Source organism: Acomys russatus, chromosome 20 (genome assembly GCF_903995435.1).
Source record: "Acomys russatus chromosome 20, mAcoRus1.1, whole genome shotgun sequence".
NCBI classification, from domain to species: Eukaryota; Metazoa; Chordata; class Mammalia; order Rodentia; family Muridae; genus Acomys; species Acomys russatus.
Genome location: NC_067156.1, coordinates 26,829,328 through 26,853,455, shown reverse-complemented (window position 1 = coordinate 26,853,455; position 24,128 = coordinate 26,829,328). Strand labels below are relative to the sequence as shown.

The 24,128-nt window shown below is 41.5% G+C and overlaps 1 protein-coding gene across 1 annotated transcript in view; it reads right to left on the bottom strand.

The window, feature by feature from the left end:
• Ndfip1 (Nedd4 family interacting protein 1) overlaps nucleotides 1-24,128 on the bottom strand; it is a 48,504-nt gene that overhangs the window by 10,542 nt on the left and 13,834 nt on the right. The window contains exons 2-6 of the mRNA XM_051163921.1: nucleotides 15,296-15,383; nucleotides 11,317-11,447; nucleotides 7,982-8,069; nucleotides 7,010-7,134; nucleotides 1,091-1,157 (exon numbers count right to left, since the gene is read on the bottom strand). Coding sequence (XP_051019878.1) covers nucleotides 1,091-1,157; nucleotides 7,010-7,134; nucleotides 7,982-8,069; nucleotides 11,317-11,447; nucleotides 15,296-15,383 — 499 coding nt within the window. The remainder of the gene's footprint in view (nucleotides 1-1,090; nucleotides 1,158-7,009; nucleotides 7,135-7,981; nucleotides 8,070-11,316; nucleotides 11,448-15,295; nucleotides 15,384-24,128) is intronic.

The following is a 24,128-nucleotide window of genomic DNA, read 5'->3' as shown; positions in this document are numbered from 1 at the left end:
AAAATTAGCAAGAAAAGTAAAAAATTAAAATCTGGAGATTAATAGCCAGATTATCTTAATGTGTGCACGCACACGTATGTGTGTGTATATATGTTTTTTGTTGGGGTTTTGGGCTTTTTATTGTTTTGATTTTTTGAGACAGTTTTTTTGTGTAGCCTTGGCTGTCCTGGAACTCCCTCTATAGAACAGGATGGCCTCAAATCCAGAGATTCACCTGCCATGGCGAATTTAATAATTTATTTTTTTTATTTTATGTGCCTGGGTGTTCTGTCTGCATGTATGGCTGTGTGAAGGTGTTAGATCTTGGAGTTATAGACAGTTGTGAGCTGCCACGTTGGTGCTAGGAATTGAACTCAGGACCTCTGGAAGAGCAGTAGTGCTCTTAAACCACTGAGTGTAGTTTTAAACCTTCCTTTCACTATAACGTTTTCTTATCAATGATGAACTACAGAATTTTGGAAACCCCATAATTTCAAAAGTTATGTTTATTAGAGCTATATAAAAATTTTCTGTGGTCTACTGACAGATATAAACAAAGATGGCTCATATACATAATTAATCCAACAGGTTACAGTACATTTATAGTCAATTTAGGATTGAGTTTGCAAGCCATCTGTGGCACTAACTTATGAGTAGAAAAAATCCACACTGGAGAATCATCAGTATGCCCACTGATCAGAAGTAAACAAAGTAGGAAAAGCACTTCACAGACTGTATTAATATGTATGCTACTCTACAGCTGGAAACTACCTAACCTTTAAGGAAGAAACAGCTGAAAATAGCATTTTATTTTATTTTTTACTTTTTGAGACAGGGTTTCTCTGTGTAGCCGTGACTGGTCCTGGACTCGCTTTGTAGACTAGGCTGGCCTTGAACTCACAGTGATCTGCCTGCCTCTACCTCCCAAGTGCTGGGATTAAAGGGGTGCACCACCACTGCCTGGGTGAAAATTGCATTTTAAATTGATGGTTAATACTATGCAGTAAGACCGGGCTTTGTTAAAGTAATTTTAGCTGTCTTAAATTTAAGACATTTTTAAAAAAAGTTTAAGATAATTTTTATTTCATTTTCTCATGTTAAAAGTACTTACCTAAAACCAAGAACACCCACCAGAGCCAGTACTGGCCATCAAAGTATCCAGGGAAATAGGTGGAAAACTGAAAGAAGAAGAAAAAAAAAGGCAAGGACTTTATTTCAGCCTAACATAACAATGTGTTTCTTTTCTTTCTTTTGTTTTTGTTTTTTTGAGACAGGGTTTCTCTGTGTAACCTTGACTGTCCTGGACCCATTTTGTAGACCAGGCTGGCTTTGAACTCACAGAGATCCTCCTGTCTCTGACTCCCAAGTGCTGGAATTAAGGTGTGCACCACCACGCCCGGCTACACTTTCATATATTAGTTTAGGGGTACTAAATTACTGTATGTCCACCACATGAATGCTTGGCGTCTGAGGAGGTTGAAAGAGAGTATCAGCTTTCCCTGGAATTAGAGCTATGAGCCACCATGTGGGTGCTGGGAATCAAAACCAGGTCCTTTATAAAAGCAACTAGTAACCACTGAACCATCTCTAGCACTACAATAATTTGTATAAAATAAGATTTACTTATTTCTAATTTGAAATTATTTCAACAAATGCAAACTGACTTCTTCAAATGGAAAAAAGCCTCTGAAGTTCTCTACTCTATTATGGACTCCTTATTTTTCAAGAACACAAAAGAATAGGTTTTGTTTGTGTTTAGACCAGGGAAGGAGGGTGGGGAGTGGGGGGCATGGAGGTTTAAGACTGGGGGGCATGGAGGGACGGGGTTGGAGGGTGGGGAATGGGGGCATGGAGGGATGTGGTAGGAGGGTGGGGAGTGGGGGCATGGAGGGATAGGGTTGGAGGGTGGGGAGTGGGGGCATGGAGGGATGGGGTTGGTATGTAGTTCAGGTGGATTTAGTCTTGCTCGTTCTGCTTCATCCTCCCAAGTGCTGGGGTACCATGCTTGTGCCACCATACTCGGGTCTTAGTTTTGTTAGAAAAATCCCTGGGATGGTAGTCCATGCCTGTTACCTGACAATTCTCCACAAACTATTTCCCATCTAAACAGGTTTCTAGTTCTATTGTGTGCATCCAGTACCAGTACTGTCTCCATGCCAGTGAGGCCCAGTCTGTTCCTAGCCTTGATTTCTGTACTGTGTATCATGTACTTCATAGTAAGCCTGTACTTCTGCCAGAACTGGCACAGTGCATTCTTTTGGAGGTAAGAACCAAAGGCTTCTTAAAAGAGAAAAAGAATACAGATGGCCACCAACAAAAATGATTAACTTAGTCAGGTGTGGTGGTACACACCTTTAATGCCTGCATCAGTAGTCAGAGGAAGGTGGATCTCTCAAGGTCAGCCTGTTCTATAAAGTGAGTTTCAGAAAAGCCAAGGCTATTATACAGAGAAACCCTGTCTCAAAACACAGCAGAGAGAGAGAGAGAGAGAGAGAGAGAGAAGAAAGAAAAAGCCATTAACTTCATGATAGAATGTGAGCATTCAGTAAAAACCATCTTTTGCCTTTGAGTCTTTGCCCAACCTTGTGATGGATAGGGTGAAACAGTCTCTCAGGATGCTAAGTGGTGGTAGCCAGCCACAGCTCTCAGTCAGCCTCCAGATCAGAGACACTAGGCTGTGCCATTCTTCAGGATGAATATATTAAATGCATGTGCAATTCACAGTCCTCTGTCAAGTACTGCTGCGTTTCCATGTGGTATCTAAACCACCAGCTTTTAAACCTGAAGAAAGCAAGAACTGTACAACAGGCGGAGATCTCAGCTCTCCCTGTGGATGCTGCAGTGCTCATCTATGAACCTCTATGGAAGGATGTGCTTTGGTAGGGAATAAAACTTTCTTAGGTGTTTCTGACCTGCTAAGTCATTCTGAGCTTGGTTTTCGTTATATTCCAAAGATACCTAATAATGTAAGTTCACTCTTTCTATGTAATAGTCTACTTTTTTTGGCCATTTTGTTAAAAATTTAGTGTTTAATAGATCTGTAACTAATTTCACTTGTCTTTGGAGGCCCTCGTATCCAAAGCCTGAGATTTAAAATGTTGAATTTCCTTTGTCCACGGAAGACAGCTTCCAAGATCCTCATGAATCCTTGAAATGACAGACAGTTCTAAACTCTATGCATATGTATATATAGTCTTTCTGTACATATGGACCTTTGATAGCTTGATTTATGAATTGAGTATGATAAATACCACTAAAATAACTAATAATATACAAACTTTTTTTTTTCTTTTTCTTTCTCCCAAGACAGGGTTTCTCTGTGTAGCCTTGACTGTCCTGGACTACTACGTAAACCAGGCTGGTCTCCAACTCACAGAGATCCACCTGCCTCTGTCTCCCCAAGTGCTGGGATTACAGGTGTGTGCCACTGCACCCGGCAGACATACATCGTTCTTTAAAAATAATCTTGCTGCTGGAGAAGTGTGTGGCTTCTCTCTTGGCAAATCCAAACTGCCAGCATTCCCACTTTCGCGATTTGGGATTATGAACCACAAGTACCATGATACCAAGATGATCTGATAACCTGAGCAAGGCAAGTTTTGAACAGGATGATCTGAGAAATTATTACTGCTCCATAAGGTATGTCATTTAAAACTCACCAACTGGGGCGAGGAATGGCAGTTCATGCCTTTGATCCTCGCACTAGGGAGGTAGAGGAAGGTGGATCTCTTTGAGTTCAAAGCAAGCCTAGTCTATACAGAAAGTCTCAGTACAGCCACGGCCTAATAGTAAGACGCAGTCTCAAATCAAAACAATGAAACAAAAAAACCCTTAAACAACTTTAACCAGAGGTAAGTGAAGCTGAAAAACAGAAATACAGAAGGTGCCAACGCATGCTTATTTTCTTTTCTCTCCTTTCTTTTGCGCGCGCGCGTTTGTGTTGGTCCTAGGCTTCTACCTTGTTAAAAACAGGGTCTCTGCATGCGACACACGGATGCCAGCTGGCCTGCTTCCCTTCCAGAGCTGCTTCTCTTTGCCTCTCATTTCCCCACAGGAGCATTGGTATTACAAAGCACATACTACTGCATCTGGCTTTTATACAGCTTTTAAGAAGCTAAAATCATAGCAGGCATGGTGGCACACACCTGTAACCCCAGCATTTGGGAGGCAGAGACAGACAGGGCTATGTAGAGAAACTCTGTTTTGAAAAAACTTAAAAAAACAAAACAACAACAACAACAACAAAAAAAACAAAATCAGGACATCATGATTTTGTGGCAAGGACTTTCACACCACTCATTTCCCTAGCTCCCAATATTTTCTTTCTTTCTTTTTCCTTTCTCCCCACCTCTTCCCCACCCCAACAGGGTCTCTCTGTGTAATCTTGGCTGTCCTAGACTTGCTTTGAAGACTAGGCTGTCCTTGAACTCACGTGATCTGCCTCTGCCTCCCAAGTGCTGGGATTAAAGGCATGCGGCACCACGCCTAGCACATTTTATTTCTTACTAAAGTAACATTTCAAATTTTAAAAAGAAATGACGCCTTCTCTTGGACTTGGGTCTTAAAAGTCCGTGAGTTTTGACTGTTCGTTTTTTCCCGATGTTTAGGAAAAAAACCCACAGTTATCTAATATTCAAAGAATTTTGTATTCTTAAAAAGAGCCAATGAGTTCTTTAGAATTGCTTTGAAAAACTGAAATAGCCAATTAACATCCTATTATATATAGGTGTATTGTTTACATGTGATATGCATGCCTGATGCTTTGACACACACAGAAGCCAGAGCAGGATATCAGGTATCTTCCTCTACCACTCTTCACCTAATCTCCTCACAACAAGGTCTCACTAAATCAGAGGCTTGCCTTTTTGACTAGCCTGGCTGGTCGTGAACTCTGGGATCTGCCTATCTCCACTCTCCTCCAATGCTGTGGGGGTTACAGACATGTAGTTATGCCTACTTCTTTATGTGGGTGACTCAAACTGGAGTTCTCATGTTTGAGAGCAAGCGCTATGTGCACTGAACCATCTCCCTAGCCACAGCACACCAATTCATAATAATCTGGTTTTGTCTGCCAGGATAACAATAGCAACAAAGCCATCTAAAGACAAAGGATAATTATTTTGTTTGCTTTCTGTTTGTAGACAGGATCTTTCTGAATATCTGAATAGCTCCTGCAGATCTGGAACTCACTATGTAACTAAGCTGGCTTTGAGCTCGCAGGGATCTACCCATTTCTGCTGGGATTAAAGGTGTGGGCCCCCCATTTGCGGCAGCAAAGTATACTTTAAAAAAGTATTGATGGTGTGTAATAATAGAAATATATATGTAAAAAATTTAATAAATATAAAAAGTATTGATGGGTGGGAGAGGTGGCTCAGTGGTTAAGAGTACCTCCTGGTCTCCCAGAGATACTGAGTTTAACTCCTAGCAACCACATGGTGGCTCACAACCATCTATAATGTGATCTGATACCCTATCTGGCATGCAGGTATACAGCAGATACAGCACTCATAGATCTTTTGTTTTTTTATTTTATTTCTTTTTTCTTTTTTCTTTTTTTTTTTTTTTGAGACAGGGTTTCTCTGTGTAACTGCCTTGGCGTCCTGGACTTGTCTGTAGACCAGGCTGGCCTCAAACTCAGAGATCCGCCTGCCTCTGCCTCCCAAGTGCTGGGAGTAAAGGTGTGCACCACCATGCATGGCTAATAAATCTTAAAAAAAAAAACAACCCAAAAAACTGTAATCCCAACACTCAGAAGGCAAAGACAGGTAGATCTCTATGAGTTCGATGCCAGCCGGGTCTACAAAGCAAGTTCAACACAGCCAAGGCTACACAGAGAAACTCTGTCTCAAAAAACCAAAAGTACTGATATTAAACCCACTGGTAAAACTGGTTCAACATATTTGCTTTTTATTTTTGATTTTCAAGACAGGGTTTTCTCTTTGTAGCCCTGGCTATCCTGGAACTAATTATGTGGACCAGTCTGGCCTCGAACTCATAGAGACTCACCTGCCTCTTCCTCCTGAGTGCTGGGATTAAAGGTGTGTGCCACCGCTGCCAGGCAACATCTAAGCTTTTAAAGTGTCAGATCCTGAACATGCACGGCAGCTCCATCAAGATCATCAGCCACATCATTAAGGAGTGTTTGGAAAACACTGGGGATGATCAGAGAGCCCTGGGTTCCAAGAGACCTAGCCTAAGCTCATCCTGGGCTTACTGAAGAATTTCCAGAGCCCCAGGCCAAGCTTCTTTTGGACCTTGGCTCCCTCTTTTTTGTTGTTGTTGTTGTTGTTTACTGAAACAGGGTTTCTCTGTGTAGCCTTGGCTGTCCTGGACTCACTTTGTAGACCAGGATGCTTCAAATTCCCAGAGATCTGCCTGCATCTGCTTCCTGAGTGCTGGGATCACAGTTGTGTGCCACTGTGCCCCGCTTGGCTCACTCTTTAAAACCATTTTTTTATAGTTGTGTGGCTTTGAACAAATTAAAGCTAGTTTTGTTGTTGTTGTTTTGTTTTGAAGAGTCTAGATGTTCTAGAATTTAAATTATTTTATGCAGTTTCACCTGGGTGTTCTCATATCACTGAAGACATGCATTGCTATAGTTTTATAAAAAGAAATTTCCTAATGGAGCAGTAGATACTTTTGCATAACCAGTCCTAGAAGGAAAAATTAGGGAAGGATAGACAAACTCATGAGATTAAAATTTCAAGAGAATTAACATGAATGCCTGTCTTTTCTGAAACAGCAAAAGATACCCTTTGTATCATACAAACGCCACGGACTGTACACATCCATTAGCATATTTAAGCATCAGAACAACCTGTAAGACACATCACCTGCTAGACCTGAACATGAAACATGGAGACAGGAACTGTGTGTAACTGATTTTAGCTCATTTTATCATGGAAACAAAGACAAACCAAATCATCACTTTAAATATTGAGATAATAAACAATGAAAACAAAAATATTCAAAGTCATTCTAGTTACTGCTTCTCTTCAGAATCTATGTTCTCTGCTGTGCAACTTACCCTGACAATAAGGATCCACTTAATTAGAGAAAGACCAAATCCTGAGATGGCCCCATACCTTCCCGCAGCCGAGGTGGTCAGACAAAAAGACAAGAAAAACCCAATCCAGTTGAAGAGGAACGCCACTGTGAGGGTGGAGGGAAAAGAGCGTTAGCCAGTGACAGGAGTGTTCTCTGCAGCAGTCTCTGCTCACGTGGCTTTTCTCCTTGGCCACCTGTGTCAGCCTCTCCACAAGCACCCTTTCTTTCATCTTCAAAAGCAAGAAAGAAGCTGGGCGCGGTGGCGCACGCCTTTAACCCCAGCACTCAGGGGGCACTGGCAGGCGGATCACTGTGAGTTCTTGGCCAACCTGGTCTACAAAGCAAGTCCAGGACAGCAAAGGCTACACAAAGAAACCCTGTCTCAAAAACCCAACCACCCCCCCGCCCCAAAAGCAAGAAGGAAAGACTAATATGCTTTATCCTCCATGTAAGCTGCTCTTTGTGCCCAACAACCTGCTCCTATCTTTGCTGACATAAAGGCTTAACAAGTAAACTAAGCATCTTGGATATTAAACTGGAGCCTCCAGATAAATGTGATTCAAGTTACTCATCCTCCTGCTCTCTGTCTTCTGACAGCTCACAGCATCACTTCTCTTGCACGGTGTTTTCTGTGCTTTTAATGGAGTAAATAAAATAGGTGCTCACTGGTAAGTGAGGTGCACAAAGACAAATACTTAAAACAACATAAAAAGGGAGAATTCAGATTAACTTTGATCTAACAGAAAAATAAGCATTTACAGAACAAAGTTGTTGCATTCCTACTCTGCCATCTGAATAGTCAGAGGAGTGACAGCAACGGGCCCTGTGAGCCTGGAAGGTTAGACTTGGCTCATGTAAAAAGGCAGCACCAGTAACTGTTCTAGTCATACTTCCCACTGATGAATTCAGAGCCCTCGGGTTTGCAGAAAGTGACTGCTTGGTATATACTTACTGAAAAAAGTTAACATAAAAATCCCATCGTTTCCTATCCTCAGCTGGTCAGCGTCATCAAAATCATCCCGACCCACAAAATCTTCATCCTAAATGAAAGAGAAAGAATAAGGCAAGGTCATAATGAATTATTTCTAGACAAAGGAATGACATCAGGAAAAACACAAGGAGCAAATACAAGTATCCAGGAGTACATTTATTACTGGCTCAATTTAGAACTATAAGCATTAAAAGTTGAACATCTTTGAGCAGAAATGAATCATCCCCAGAGCTTTCTAAACTAATTACTTATTTATAGCCCAAGTTACTAGTCTTCTTATTAGTTATTATTTGTGCTGTGGACTGAATTTAGGTTCTTACCTCACAAATGCCAAGCAGGAACTCTACCATTAAGCTATATTTCTAGTTCTATGCCAAATTCTCTCAGCTAGGCATAGTGGCACATATTTAACCCCAGCACTCAGGAGGAAGAGGAAGTTAGACCTCTGTGACTTTCAAGACAGCCTGGTCTACACGGCAAGTTCCAGACCACCAAGGGATGAATAATGAGACCCTACCTCAAACAAGAAAAAATTACCTACACATGTGACTTAAACTCTGGAGTGCCGGCTACCCAGGTCTGTTGGAGGCCTATACTATCAGGAATCCGGAGCCGACTGAAGAGGCAACTTTGACAACTTAAGTGCTTCCTGAGGCTGACCCAAGGAGCAAGGACAGACTGCTCATCCATGAAGAGCACACTGCTCAGCACTCTGTCCACTGCTCAGCAACATAAGCACTTGTTTGCATTGGGATATAGATCTGACAGCTCATTCCTTACTGGAAGACACAATCTGTCCATCCTAATCTGAAAAGACAATTATTACTACAGTCTAGAAGGAACATGATCCTGGCCAACACCAAGATATGTGGTCTACCTTTTCAAATGATGTAGACTATGTATTGAGAGATTTGAAAGTAACTTGGATATAACCTCAAAGTAAAACTGCCCACACTTTATCCATAGTTCAACGAGGGCTCTTCAAATGAAAGCAAATGTCTTCAGGACAAATAAAACTGTTTTTACAGCAGAAAGATATGGGAAGATCCACTCCAAATGCTACAGATGCTCCCTCTGGAGACTGGGACCTATATAGATGGGCACTGGCAGGTAGTCACTTTCTTTTGTGATTTAACAAACTTCCTCCACTGTTGGATTACTTTATGACACATCAGTTGTTTTATACTTTTAAAAAATTAGCAAATCTCTAGTATTCTGACTTAATATTAAAAGAATAATGTGATGCCAAATTTAAATTAGCTCTGTTTTAGTATTCATTTTGCAGAACTACTCAAAGATATACTCCAAAGATAACTTGAAGTAGCTTCTGAGAGCACTGTCTTTATCCTGAGTTTTTCTTTGTGTCCTCCCTATGTTCCGTGGCTCCTTCCATACATTGTTACTAGGTTCACGCTTTCCAAATACCACTAGTCCTTTCATGCTCTTGTTCAAAACTTTGAAGAATCTCCCTGAGCTACACACCAGCTGCAAATGTCTCAGTTTACTGTTCCGAGGATGAGACAAACAACAGTTCTGGTCACATCTCCAAACTCCCTTCACAAACTCCTTGCTCACATAAAACTAATTATGTCCACAGCACTGCTCTGCCCATGGCGGAACAGATACGTGTTCTGGGCTTTTCCCTCTATCAAAATTCTAGGTCAATCTTCTCCCTATGATCATTTAGTAAAAAGACACAGTTCTTAATGTCCACAGTTCCTGTGCAGTATAGATCTAGCTTTTACCTAAGCTGGATGTTAAACTTCATGTACCGATGCAAACAAATCTCCTTACTTACCCACTGCAAACTATATTGCACCCTGTATTAAAAGTAGCTCTATAGATCTACCTTTAAGTAGTTCCTAAGCACACACACCTGTCTGAAGAATTTTAAGTGTTCTTTTATTAATAGGAGATAATTTCTACATGGTCTATCCAACACAGATTCCAACAGGTCTGCAGAGTACAGTGACACACTTACATGAAAAGGATGAAGGAAAAACTTAAAAAGAAAGAAAGAAAGAAAAGGCTGAAGGAGACTCACCTCTCACTTGAACACTGGGCAGAAGTTAAACTCTATTAAAAGTGCTAGATCAAGTAGGGTGTGATGGCACATGCCTTTAATCCTAGCACTGGGGAGGCGGAAGCAGGCAGGTGGATCTCTGTGAATTCGATGTCAGCCAGGATTACAAAGCAAGTCCAGGACAACCAGGGCTATTACACAGAGAACCTCTGTCTGAAAGGGGGAAAAAAATTGGGTAGACCAGAGAGGGAGCACTTCTTTTGGTGACCTAATAGAGGCATTGATGTGGCTGGCACAAAAGGTAAGACCCCATGACTGGAGTAATCCGAAACCTTTCCTTGCAGGTAAGATGTGCTGTAACTGGTGTAAAGACTTCTTCACTGGCCATGTAAGTAGGCTGTTGGGTATGCTTGCTAAGTTGGCTAGGGCACAAGCTCTCCTTGCTGCCTCCTCAGGGCTGCAATGTTAGACCCAATAAAAAAGATGCTTTTGGGGTCTTTACTTGTCTACTTTTAAGCAGAGTTAGAAATCCAAGGCTGCACAAGAGCAGGCACAATAGACGGTGATGCCTACTGCTGCCACTTGTTGAGTGTCTTTTTATTTTTGATTCCTTCCTTCCGGTATCCCATATATCCCAGGCTGGCTATGCAGCTGAGGATGACCTTGAACTTCTTCCTGAATCCTCCTGCTTTCACTTCCTAAGTGGTGGGATTACAGGTATGTGCAGCCATGTTTGGTGTATGCTAGGCAAACACTCTACTGAGCTCCACTCCTACTCCTATCTGCATCAATCTTAAATCTCTGCTAGGTTGTATCACATCCAATGCGCATCTCCAGCAGGCTGGAAGGGATCTGCATTTACAAATGGCATACTCTGGAATGTTGGAGGCACACAGTTTATCTAGATGATGCTAGGTCTCATGTGGTTAATTCATGATGCCATTTGTATTTCTTCTCATAGGCATCCCTAACAGCTATGAGCTAATACCAAATATTAAGTGTATGTGCAAATCAAGACAGAGCAAGTATATTTCCTAAGTACTCTCCTTCTACTCAGGAGGCTTAAAAGGGAGGTGGCAGTGGCAATATCCTTAGAAATACAGCAAAATGAGCAGGTCATTATTTTCAGGAAAAGAGGCTTATTATTCCAAAAGAAAATATATGTGTTTAAAATTAGCTGTACCCAAGACAATTCTAGTAACTCAACAATGGATAAAGAACTTATTTCTGACTAAGCAACCCAAAAGCAACATAGAAAAAGATAAGTGCTTACTCTTCCAGGAACCAAAGGGATCGTGGCTTCGGCCTTGGTTCTCTCAGCCTCGTCATAACTGGGCAGTGTTGTAGCCACATTATAAGACGGGGGCTTTGGAAATCCAGATTCATCTTTGTAGTCAAAATATGCTGCAGAAAAAAAGAAAGTAACAAAATCTAACTGAAGCAAAAGACATAAGTGAATTTAACACTCAGGATGATTTTTAAAAAACAGATTCGTTCTAGCACTCACAAGGCATAGGCAGGTAGATCTCTGGGAGTTTAAGGACAGCTTGTTCTACAGAGCAAGTTTCGACCCAGCCAAGGCGGTACAGTAAGTACAACAAACAAACAAACTAACTAAATTAAAAACTTATTTTATATCCTTATTTCCAATTGTTTTGGACCACTATGAATTTAAAAGGTATTTATTTCTGTGATAATGGGGATCAAACCCAGGGCCTTGCACACTCATTACAGGCATCAACTATACCACGGAGCCACCTCTCTAGTAACTTAGCTATGGAAAACACTTAGGCTAACACTTTTCATGAGCCAGCATGGTGGCAGATGTCCGAGATGAATGTTATAGGGTCACAAGCTCCAGCCCAGCCTAGGCAACTCAGCAAAATTTCCTGTCAAAGGATTGAAAAGCCTTCACAGGAGCCAGGCATGGCAGTGAACAACTCTAACGCCAGCACTCGGGACGCAGAGGCAGATGGATCTGTGAGTTCAATGCCAGCCTGGTCTACAAAGTGAGTCCAGGACAGGCAAGGCTACATAGAGAAACCTTGTCTTGGGAAAGAAAGAATGAAAGAGAAAGAAAGAAACAAACAAAGAAACAAAGAAAGAAAGCAGGTGGACAGACGAACCCCCTAGTATGATCTGGGCTGTAATACCTCAGCCGCAGAACATTTACTTCATATGTATAAGGCCCTAATTTCAGTCTCCATTACTGCAAGCAGACACCCAAAGAAAACATTACAGTCACTGGTAAATTATTAAAAGCGTTCTCCCTCAGGGTTAGAGAACAATGGGCTGGAGAGAAAGCTCAGCAGTTACCAGTGCTTGCTGCCACTCCAGAGTGCCCACTTTAGTTCCCAGAACCCCACTGAGAAGCTCACCACCTCTTGTAACTCCAGTGCCAGGAGATCCCATACCCTTCCTGGCCTCTGCTGGAACCATACAAACACAGGTGTATGTAAATTTGAAAAAAATAAAACAAAACCAGTAAGGATATACAGTTAATAAGCCATTAGCTGTGCCTGAATATATCAACAACAAACAAAAGCTCAATAAATTGAAGGTGTGTGTTTGATCATGTTTCTAAGTTGGAAGGCATTACACAGATGCCAACTTTTTGTGTGTCTGTGGTATATGCATATATGTTTGTGGTGAACATGTATGTGTGTAAGTATACATGCATATCAGAAGGCTAGAAGTCAACATTGCTTATGTTCCTCTATCACTTTCTACCTCTCCCCCACCTAGTTTGTCTGTGGGCTTTATGAGAGGGTGTTTGGGTGTGTAGCGCACGCTAGTGTGCAAGTTCATGTGTATGTACACATACAGAGGCCTGAGGTTGACCTTCCTCTATCACTCTTTGGTTGGTTGGTTGGTTTGGGTTTTTGGAGACAGGGTTTCTCTGTGTAGCCTTGGCTTCCTGAACTCACTTTGTAGACCAGGCTGGCCTCAAACTCAGAGATCTACGTGGCTCTGCCTCCCTAAGTACTGGGATTGCAGGTATGTGTCACCTTGCCCAGCTTACTCTCTATTTTTTGAAACAAAGTCTCTCACTGAATCTGGTTTGATTGGCTAGCCAAAGAGCTCCAGCTTTCTCTGCCCACTAGCATTGCAGTTAGAGATACACATGAGATCCTATTTCAAACTCACTCTGTCTCTGTCTTTGTTTCTCCCCTCCCCATCTTGATAAAGACATGACTCTACTATCTAATTGGATTCATCTACTAGATATTATTTCTGGTTATAACCCCTATGTAAAAAGAAAAATTCTTAAAAAGAATCTAGAATATAGATGAATAAAGTAGAAGTATTTGAGAAAAAACATTTGAACTGATTAAAAGTTGGAGGCAGGAGGGCCAGGAGTTAAGGCAAGTCCCAGCTACAAAGAGTTGCTTGCATGGGCTATGAGACCCCGCCTCAATAAACAACACAAAACTAAGCCCCCTCCCAACCCCCTGTTCTAAATTTACAAGTACAGAGGATAGATATTTAAATACTAGTAAGGAAGGAATGATTCTGGCTAGTAAAGCATAAAGGACTTTTAACTATGAATGAAACAATGAATCCAAACTCTTATTAGTGAGATGGATACATTTAAGGGAAGAGCAATATTTATGATCATGGGTTGAGTATAGTAGCACACACCTGCAATCCCAGCATTGGGAGCAAGAGGACCATACAGCATGAAAGACATGAAAGTGATTTCTTTTCCAAGTATTGGTGTTCTACTCCTTTGAGCACTGTTTGCCTCGAGGGTCAGGGAACAGACCCAGGGCCTCACACGTGGCAGGCAAAAATCTACCACTGAGCTATCCCAAAGCTCCTGGTGTCCTAGTCATAGGCTGATTCTGAGATAATCTACAGCTCTTCAAACATCTGAATTTAGCAAGGTAAATTTTAGGAGCTCACAAATAAAGGAATCGTAACTACTATAAGGGAATAGAAATGCAAGCAGACCAAGATTAGAGTTTAGAGACTAAAGCCAAACTAGAGGTGAAATGTTGACCTATGTTCTACACAATTAAAATGGTAGTTTCAGAACCACCTACCAATGGAATCAATCTCATACCAATTGTCAACAGATTGTACAAGTGCCATAATAAAATGATGCTAAGGCTGTCAAGGCTTTATAAGGATGAATGTCTTTGTTTCCCTATGATGAGTAGAGGGTGGGGTTCAGCAGTGATCCATGGTTCTATTTGCCACTCTTGCCACAATCCTGTTTTAGAGAATATGGAAGTGGTTCTATTAAAACTGGTGAACTGGAGTTGAAGCAACGGTTCAGTGACTAAGAGTACTTGTTATTCTTGCAGAGGACCTGGATTTGATTCCCAGCACCCATGTGGTAGTTCACAACGATCTGTAGCTCCAGTTCCAGCAATTATACAGTCTCCATGCAAGTAAAGCATTCTCATATAAAATACATACATCTAGTTTAGAAAGAAAATTGGTGAACTTTGAAGAAGTACAGCAGAAATGATTATTGGAAACTCTTATCAAAAGTCCTACTGGCTGGGCAAGGTGGCGCACACCTTTAGTCCCAGCACTCGGGAGACAGAGGCAGGCAGATCTCTGTGAGTTTGAGGCCAGCCTGGTCTACAAAGCGAGTCCAGGACAACCAAGGCTACACAGAGAAACCCTGTCTCAAAACAAAACAAAACAAGTCCTACTAGCTTTGTTTTTTTTTTCCTTCCCACACAGGAGAAGCTTCTCTAATGAAGAAATTATGAAATACAGGTGATCACTCAGTTCAACTCTTCCTTGTGTTTCTTTGGTTTTTTGTGAAACAAGGTCTCATGTAGTCCAGGCTGACCTCCAATTTGCTAAACATCTCTCCAGCACTGAGGCTGCAGGCATTTGACACCATACCCAGCCTGTTCCTTAGTTTCTCCTTTCTTTATGAGTCAGATGAAAGCAATCTGAGCTCTCTAAGAAGACAGCATGGTAAACAGGGTTTTGGGCCTTTGGCTTCCAGAGTCTGACTTCTTTCTGCTTTGCAGAGGGTCATCTTCTCTGTGTGCCTGCCAGTGTGTGTCTATTTCCTCACCACTAATAAAAGCCCTTCTTTACCAGCTGGGGGGAAAAAAAGGAGGGGCTGTTAATCTGGTTTTTAGAGTCAGATATCTGTAACACAAATTGGGCTACAAATTAAAACACAAGCCAAAGACAACTTATGGAAAGCTCATGAGAAGACAAACACCAACTAACAATCTACGGGGCAAGTAAGTGTCAGTGAGGCCTGGCCTCAGACCCACCTGCACTCTCTGCAGAGACGCTGCTGTAAGGGGGGGGAGCGTCACCGGCAGTCTGCTCGGGCTCCCCAGACTCCTCTTCATTCTGCAACTGAATAAAATGTCAGATATAAACACACACATAAAGCAACTGGAAAGATGCAAACCTGAAACCAGAGTACCCTATCTGGAAGGTTACCTGGTACTGTGTTTGTTCTCCACACCCTGAAACGTGAAAGCTCTTTTTAAAAGTAACCTATTCCCAGGATTTCTATTTTATAGAAATAATCAGACAAAAAGAAAAAAGTTACATAAGAATGATATTCCAAGTAGGCACGGTATATTCATGTAGTCCAGCACTTGAGAAGCTGAGGCAGGAGCATCAAGAGTTGTAGACAAGGCAAGACTGGACTATATAAAATATTAGGCTTATCAAAACAAAACAAAATCCAGGAAAGGCCCAGTGTAGTCCAAGCTTGCCTCAAATTTTTCAAGTAGCTAGTGACCTCCTGATCTTGCCACCTCTACTCCTCAAGTGTTGGGACTACATTTGGCATCTGGTAGGACAAAGAAAATAGGCAAACCAAACCTTACCATTTTATTCAGTTTCTGTGCAGAGGTTTAACATTTACGTAACCAAGACAGTGATGAAAACATAAACTTCTAACCTGTTAGCACACTGCCTTTTCCCTGTCTCCACCTTGTTCTGGGTGCTCTACAGCAGAGCTGAGTCTCCAGGTCCTCTAGTTATTTAAACAGCTCACACTGAGTGTGTGTGTGTGTGTGTGTGTGTGTGTGTGTGTGTGTGTGTGTCTGTCTGTCTGTCTGTCTGTCTAGTGGGCTGCTATGGATGGCCCACCCCAAGTCATTGTCATAAAACAAGAGATGTCTCAATAGATTAAATTCTTTTTAAACGAGCTGGCCTAGACTGGAGGTAAGCTATAAAAGGAATTTACTGATGTAAGCAATAAGGACTGGTCTGGTTTTCAGTGTTACTACATAGGAAGTCAACTGAGGTGCTTGTAAAACACACCAGCTCCTGCACACACTTTACCAAGAAGTCCATGGTAAACTGAGACAGAACAGACACTGGGGATCTGACATGAAGCAGAGCCTGCATCAATTGCTGTGTTATCCAGAACTAGATTACTACAGAAATTTAACTTGGGCCATATTCCTAGCAGCATCTTCTATCTAGATACTTTTTGCCCCACCTCCACCCCTACTCCTAGTAAAACCTAGTACAAACATTTTACCAGATTTTCATCTCCAGGCCTTGGTTTTTTGAGACAGGGTTTTCCTGTCTCCCTTCGGCTGGCCTGGAACCCCAATCCTCTTGCCTCAAATAGTGGGATTAGAGGCACACGTTTTGATTCAGGCTTGAGCACATTTTTTAGCTCTAACAATCTAATTGTAAATTTAAGGCACTCTTGATGGGTGTGATAGCACAGGCTTGTAATCCCAGCACTTGGGGAGGGAGAAGCAGGCGGATCTTTGAGAGTCTACAAAGAATCCAGGACAGCCAAGGCTACAGAGAAACCCTGTCTCAAAACAAAACAAAACAAACAAAACCCAAAAACCTTAAGGCATTCCCAAAATAATTGCATTGTAACCTAAGGTAATTTTCTCCCCAGGAATGAAAGCATATATGTAAAATAGCTATAGAAAAGCAGATGTTCTAAGGACATCAAATAGTAAATTATTCAAAGAGCTCCTAGGAGCAGGGGTCTCTTCAACTAATGGTCCTAACATTATCTGAAGCCCTAAAAAGATACTTTGTGCCTCCTTACAACTAACCAGTACTGTATAAGAGATGACAGTACCAAGCAGGAGATACAAGATGATCATTCAAAAATGCAGACTTAACCATAGCAGTTGATACCAGTCTGTATTTCAACCTAGTCTGACATTTCTAACCTGCTTTAAAATTCTGGAGTCTTGTCAAAGCAAGCATGTTTACTCTACACAACTTGGTTTCAGAAAGGAAGCCTGGCAGTTCTAAGAAACACAGATATTCAGGAGGTAAAGAGGCCTGCCAGGCCAGTAGCTGTAAGACAGGTTGCTTGTCTCCTAGCAACCTGGAAATGTGAAATGTGATCACACCCCAGCACAGTAACAGATAATAGATCAGAGAAATTCCAGCCTTCTCAGAAACACCATCTCTTTGGTGAAGAAACGAGAAACATTACTAGGTCAAGATTTTTTCCCCCTCTTAAAATTCAGTATTTTAGAATCATACATTTCCAATTAAAAAGAGGAAAAAGAAAAGAAACTCCCCCCAAAACATTACAACTATGGAGGCTCCACATGTTGGGCTAACCCCCAACTCACTGTTCTCACAGCCTCCCCCTCATGCTGGAATCTAATTACTTCCACACTGCTGGCAGTAAGATTAGCCTTGGAAAAGATGCTCTAAAACAAAACACTCTGCAGGAGAGGGAGAAAAGGTAACCGTGGTCCAAAGGCCACATGTGCTGATCGCCATCTATGTTTAGTGATGACTTGCTGAACAACAGAAGCGTAATCGCCTATATTCCTACACTTTGGGGCCTCAAGTCCACCAGTGAAGTAGTGAAATATACGCACCATAACTAAGTGTGCGAGGAAACAAGTTACTTGGTTCCACAGTGGATTTTGCCCATTTTCCTGTTCTGTCCCTGGGAACTTCCCTTTCTGATGCAGCCTATCCAGCCATGTCCCTTCAATTTAGAGAACCTCCCTCTGGATTTCCACTCACGTGTTTCTTCTGGGTCAAGGCTGGAAAGGCTCCTACTCTTCTGTCAGCTGGGTCAAGCAAGGCCAGATCCAGCTTAACTGTCACACTATGGGCCTGGCTGTAGTGGGTCCTTGAGACAGGTCTAAAACGGGGAACTCAACCCAGAGTACACACAGTGGCACTGAGGAAGGAGGGAATGGTCTGGCGGTGACTCTGGAGACTAACAAATAACACTGGAGCTACCATTACATCCCTTTTGCTAAAATTCTAACCAATTTTATCTTTATTGTGATACACAATAATGGCATGTTTTCATAAACAAAACTAAAAAATTACTTACAAATGACATACAAAAAGCCAGATGTAGTGGCTCAGACCTGTCATCTCAATACTTGGGAGGCTGAAGCTGGAACACTGAGGGTGAGTTCTAGGCCAGTCTGGGCTGCTACACAGTGAGATCTTGCCTGCGCAACAAAGGAACCAAAGTGCTAAGTTTAATATGGAACTATCTATCTTTCCAGCAAGATGAAAATAAGCTAATAATATGAAACTTCAAGTGGCTTTTTGCTTTGTCACACTCTTACCCTGTGTCCTGACTTTCTTTCCCATATCCCTACTTGGTGCATAGTCATAATCTGCCATGATATCTCTTGGTCTTGATAACCTTTGATTTAAAAAATATGTATCTTAAGGGCTGGAGAGATGAATTGGCAGTTAAGAGTACTGACTGCTCTTCCAAAGGATCCACATGGTAGCTTACAACCATCTGTTACCTATGCATGTGGTATACCAACATATATGTAGGCTAAACACATATACATATAAAATTTAAACATTAAAAAATGTATCTTAGGACTAGAGAGACAGCTCAGTAGTAAAGAATGCTTGTTCTTCAGAGGACCTGAGTTTGTTTCTAATACTTGTAGCACATGGCTCACAACCACCTGTAACTCCAGCTCCAAGGGTTCCAGTGCCCTCTTCTGGCCTCCTGGGGTACCTGCACAAACCTGGCATATATATACAGAAAGACACACAAGCAAAAAATAATCAAAAGCTTATAAAAAATAAATCTTCTAAAAAAAATCTACGAAGAGATGCTATTGTCTTGTTCTTAAGGTTAAGCTTATAAAATATAGTATTTTTTAAAAGGGAATTATCCTCTTTTGAATCTAAGTACTGAACTCTGCGTGTGCACGTGCACATGCGTGGTGTGTATATGTGAATACTGCTGTGGAGCGCCTGTGGAGGTCCCCCCACATCATGCTTTTGAGTCAGGCTCTCTCAGCTGCCGTATGACACATTCCAGGATGTGTGGCTCCATGTCGCTGTGCCCATATCACTCCCTGTGCTGGGCATCACTGAATCGGGCTACTCAAAGTTGCTTCTGTTAAACCTCTTTATGACTTCTGTAGTGCGGATTTCTAGCTTCTGTGTAGCTAACAATGACCTTGGGCTCCTGGTTCTCCTGCCTTTCTCTCATCTCTTACCTTTTTGGAATGTATAGACTGTGTCACTCAGAAATAAGGCCCAGCCAGACGGTGAGAACTATACATTTTCTATTACATCTAATGCAATCACTGTGACACTTTAACCTCATTAAATTCTTTACTTTTTTTTTTTTTTTTTTTCCTGTTTTCTTTTTTGGTTTTTCAAGTAGGATTTCTCTGTATAGCCTTGGTTGTCCTGGACTCACTTTGTAGACCAGGCTGGTCTCAAACTCACTGAGATCCACCTGCCTCTGCCTCCCCGAGTGCTGGGATTAAAGGTGTGCATCACCACACTTGGCTCTTCCTTTTTAGAAAAAAATTATTTATTTATTTTAATTTTATGTGTATTGGTGTTTAGCCTGCATGTTTATCTGTGTGAGGATGTCAGATCTTGGAGTGAGTTACAGACAGCGGTGAGCTGCCATGTGGGTGCTGGGAATTGCACCTGGGTCCTCTTAATCCTCCCCTACCTTTAAAGTGTTTTTCTTGTATTTATGAAATGTATGAGCTCTAGAAGGGGAGCTCAAGTTAAAGGCAGTTACGAGCAACCTGAACTGGCTGGGAACTGAACTTGGAAAATCAGCAAGTGCTCTGAAGTACTGAGCATCTCTCCAGCATCAAACTCTTTATTGCAAGAAGAGTTCTCCACTAACTTGCTATTAACATATTTTTGGTTTTTGGAAGATAGGGTTTCCCTATGTAGCCTTGGTTGTCCTAGACTCACTTTGTAGACCAGGCTGGCCTCGAACTCACAGCGGTCCACCTGCCTCTGCCTCCCTATTACAGACATGTACCACCGTGCTCAGCTATATTCTAACAAGGTATGAGAAACTCAACTATAAAAAAGGCAACCTAGCCAGGTGGGGTGGTGCATGCCTACAATGCATGAAAATCCTTGAAAAACCAAAATAACTCCCCCAAAACAAACAAAGCAACTTGATCTTAAAATGAGCAAAAGAGGGCTGGCTGGAGAGTTAGCTCACTGGGCAAAGTGCTTCCCTGGCAAGCATAAGGAATGAGTTCAGGTCCCCAGAAGCAGTGGGACACAAGCAGAAGGATAGCTTGGGCTTGCTGGCCAGTCAGTCTGGCCAAAATGACAAAGGCCAACTCCAAGCTCAGTGAGAGACCCATACAATGAAACACTAGTCAGCCAGAAAAAAAAGGATAAATTGCTATGACACAAACAAACTTTGAAAACACTATACTAAGAATAAAACCACTAACAAAATACCATATTGTATGCTTTTATTTATATAAAATGTTCCAAAAATGCAATTTCATAGAGAAAGAAGGATTAATGGCTAGTGGTAGCTAGGATAACGGAGGAAGAGTAGCAGCGGACTGCTGATATGTCTGAGTTTCTTGCAGGGTCAGAGATAGTAGTAAAACTGGCTTAGAAATTAAGATGGGGGGGGGGGCTGGAGAGATGGCTCAGTGGTTTAAAATGCCACCTGCTCTTCCAGAGGTCCTGAGTTCAATTCCCAGCAACCACATGGTGGCTCACAACCATCTATAATGTGATCTGATGCCCTCTTCTGCAGATAAAGCACTCATATACAATAATAAATAAATAAATAAATCTTAAAAAAAAAAAAAAAGAAATTAAGATGGGGATTATGCTTATACAACCTAATGGAAATAGTTTTTAAATTACTCTTTAAAAGAGTAAGCTTGAGCTGGAGAGATGGCTTGGGAGACTAAGGGCACAATGCTCCAGAGCATTGGCTACTCCTGCAAAGAACCCTGGTTCAACTCCTTGCACCCACATGGTGGCTCATAATCATCTATTAACTTCAGTTCCAAGGGATCTGAGCCCTCTTCTGATTTCTAAGAGTACCAGGCACACACGTGGTGAATGTACACACATGCAGACAAAACATTTATATGTGTAACTAAATCTGAAAAAAAAATTAAAGAATATTTTAAGGAAATAATTTTATTTTTTAAATGTTTTTATTTTTAGGAAATACATTTTAATATCAAAATGCTTTATTTTTGAAAAGCGAAATCTATCTTATATAATTCTACTTAAACAAAACTTTAACTGTTCTACATCACTATTTACTTGCTAAGTCACTATCTGTCGCCCTCAATGAAAAAGATCCCATCAACAGCCCCACAAATCACCATAGAACAGGTCTGTAAATGGGTGAAAATGACAAGCACAGTAAATTACTGTTTAAAAAAAAAAGTTTCCTGTGCCTAGAGAGATGGCTCAGTGGTTAAGAGCACTAGATAATCTTCCAGGACATGGGGGTTCAATCCCCAGTACCTATGTGGTGGCTCACAAGCATCTTGTAACTCAAGGTCCAGGAGATACAATACAGGCACTACATACATGGTGTGCACAAACATGTATATATGTATATGTGTACACACATATATGCACATACATACATATATACATACATACATATAAAGCATACATATACAAAAATAATTTTAAAATTTGTTTCTTTAATATCCAGTCTTCCCCTGGGAGAAAAAGCACTACAACCAAGACATCAAGAGACAATTAGGCTGAGATCCCACTGTAAAAAGCCAAACATAAGGATGGATGGTGGTGAGTTTGCTCGTTTAGTCACTTTAAATCCTGGTCGTAGCTCCACCCTTCCTCTCCTCCCAGTCCCACCCTCCTTCCCTCTCCCCCTTCCCACCCACTCCAGCTCATCAAGTCACAACAGGAGAGAGCATGTCCTCTTCCCCTGTGTCCTGGCAAGGCAGTGCCTCCAGGGGTAAGTGATAAAAAAGCTGGAAACAGAGTCCATGTCAGAGACAGCCCCTAATCACAATAGCAGAGGACCCACATGAAGCCTGAGGTGCCCACTGGCCAGTACTATACAGAGAAACCCTGTCTCCAAAACAAAACAAAAACAACAACAAAAAAAAACCCCCAAAGATGAAAATCATTATAATTACTGTTTAATCTTTAAGAGCTGTTGTTAAAAAACAAACAACAACAAAAAACTTAGAAAGATAAACCAAGTCTAGCATGCTGATACATTTCCTTAATCTCAGCTCTCAGGAGGCGTAGCAGACATCTGAATTTGAGGCCAGCGTGGTCTACACAGTGAACTATCGGTCATATATAGTATTATTGCATATATAGTAAAATTGTCTCAAAATATGAAAATATATATATACATACATATAAATATTGCAGTCATAGCCCTTAGAGTATCCAACAGTATCAGAAGTAAAATAATATAAATATGTAAATCTTCTAATAGCAGAATGAAAAAAAATGCACCAAAGCAAAGGAAAACCAAGTGATGAGCACAATGACTTATAAGTGTGTAACAGACAGAATGCTTCACTCTTAACAGGCAATCCTTTTAGAAAGGCTGTATTCGGTCACATTGACAAGAGAGACAAGAAGGCAGACACATAATAGGCATTCACTTCCAATTTAACTCACCTAAAAAGCAAAACTGAGCCAAGTCACAGCTCATCTACAAAAGCACTAAACAGCTGCAATTACGGTGCCAGCTCTTGTCTTTAAGCCTACTGACCTAACAGCCTCTGTGCTATCTGTATGGCCAGGCCACACCTGGCTCCCCTAGTATCTTATGTTTATACCTCAGTTATCACCCCCATACCCTTATCTTGAGCAGTATTTCTCAGTCAATCTATCTTGACTATTATTTCCATAGGAAATCTTTTTCCAAATTGTGCTGTGCTTAAATATGCCTAAAAATAGCTGGGTGGTAGTGGTGTAGGCATCGGCAGCAGAGCATGCGGCAGCAGAGCACGCCTTCGATCCCAGCACTCCAGAGGCAGAGGCAAGTGGATCTCTGAGTTCAAAGCCAGCTTCATCTACAGAGCAAGTTCTAAGACAGCTAAGTCTCCAAGAGAGACCTTATCTCAAAAAACAGAAACAAAAAGCCTAAAATAAACTACCCTTCAAGTTTGAACCAAATCAGCTATTCAATTGTGTTCAAGTGGATTTCCTTCTTGCCTTATAGGGACTGACACTATTGACACTAGCTATGGTGGGTGCAGAGACACCCCGCCTCCAACACACATGTACAAGTTAGAGTCCCCCATGCAACTCACTGGTGGAATACCTGCCTAACATACAAGGTTCTGGGTTCAACTCCCAGCACTGTAGTTTTTATGTTTTTAATTAGCTGGGTGTGTGGCAGACAACCTTTAACCCTACCACACAAGAAGTCCAAGACAGTCAGTAAGAACTCAGTTTGAGGCCAGCCAGGTTACACATTAAAACTATCTCAAAAAAAAAAAAAAAAAGTTTTTATTGAATTTTAATGAAGACAGGCAGTACTCTTAACAATAACAAAAAAACCCAAGGTAACTGAAAAGCTTAGCTACTTATAGATGAATGCTATAACCAAAGAAGGGACAATGACAATGGCTTCAGGAGTGATCTACAGACAGGGAGCACCCCCATTACTGCTGCCATGGGAAACGTGTTAAACATAGACAGCACTAAGGGGGAAAGAAAGGGCCTTCTGAAACACTGAAGGTTCTCTGTGGAAAAGCAAACTTGTGAGAGAAACAAACCAAAACCAAAACCAACCCACTGATGACCTGGGATAGAAAGCCACAGGTGCTTGGTTTATTAGCATTCTTTTTGGGAGACAGAAATATATCTCTCGGGGCTGGAGAGATGGCTCAGAGGTTAAGAGCACTG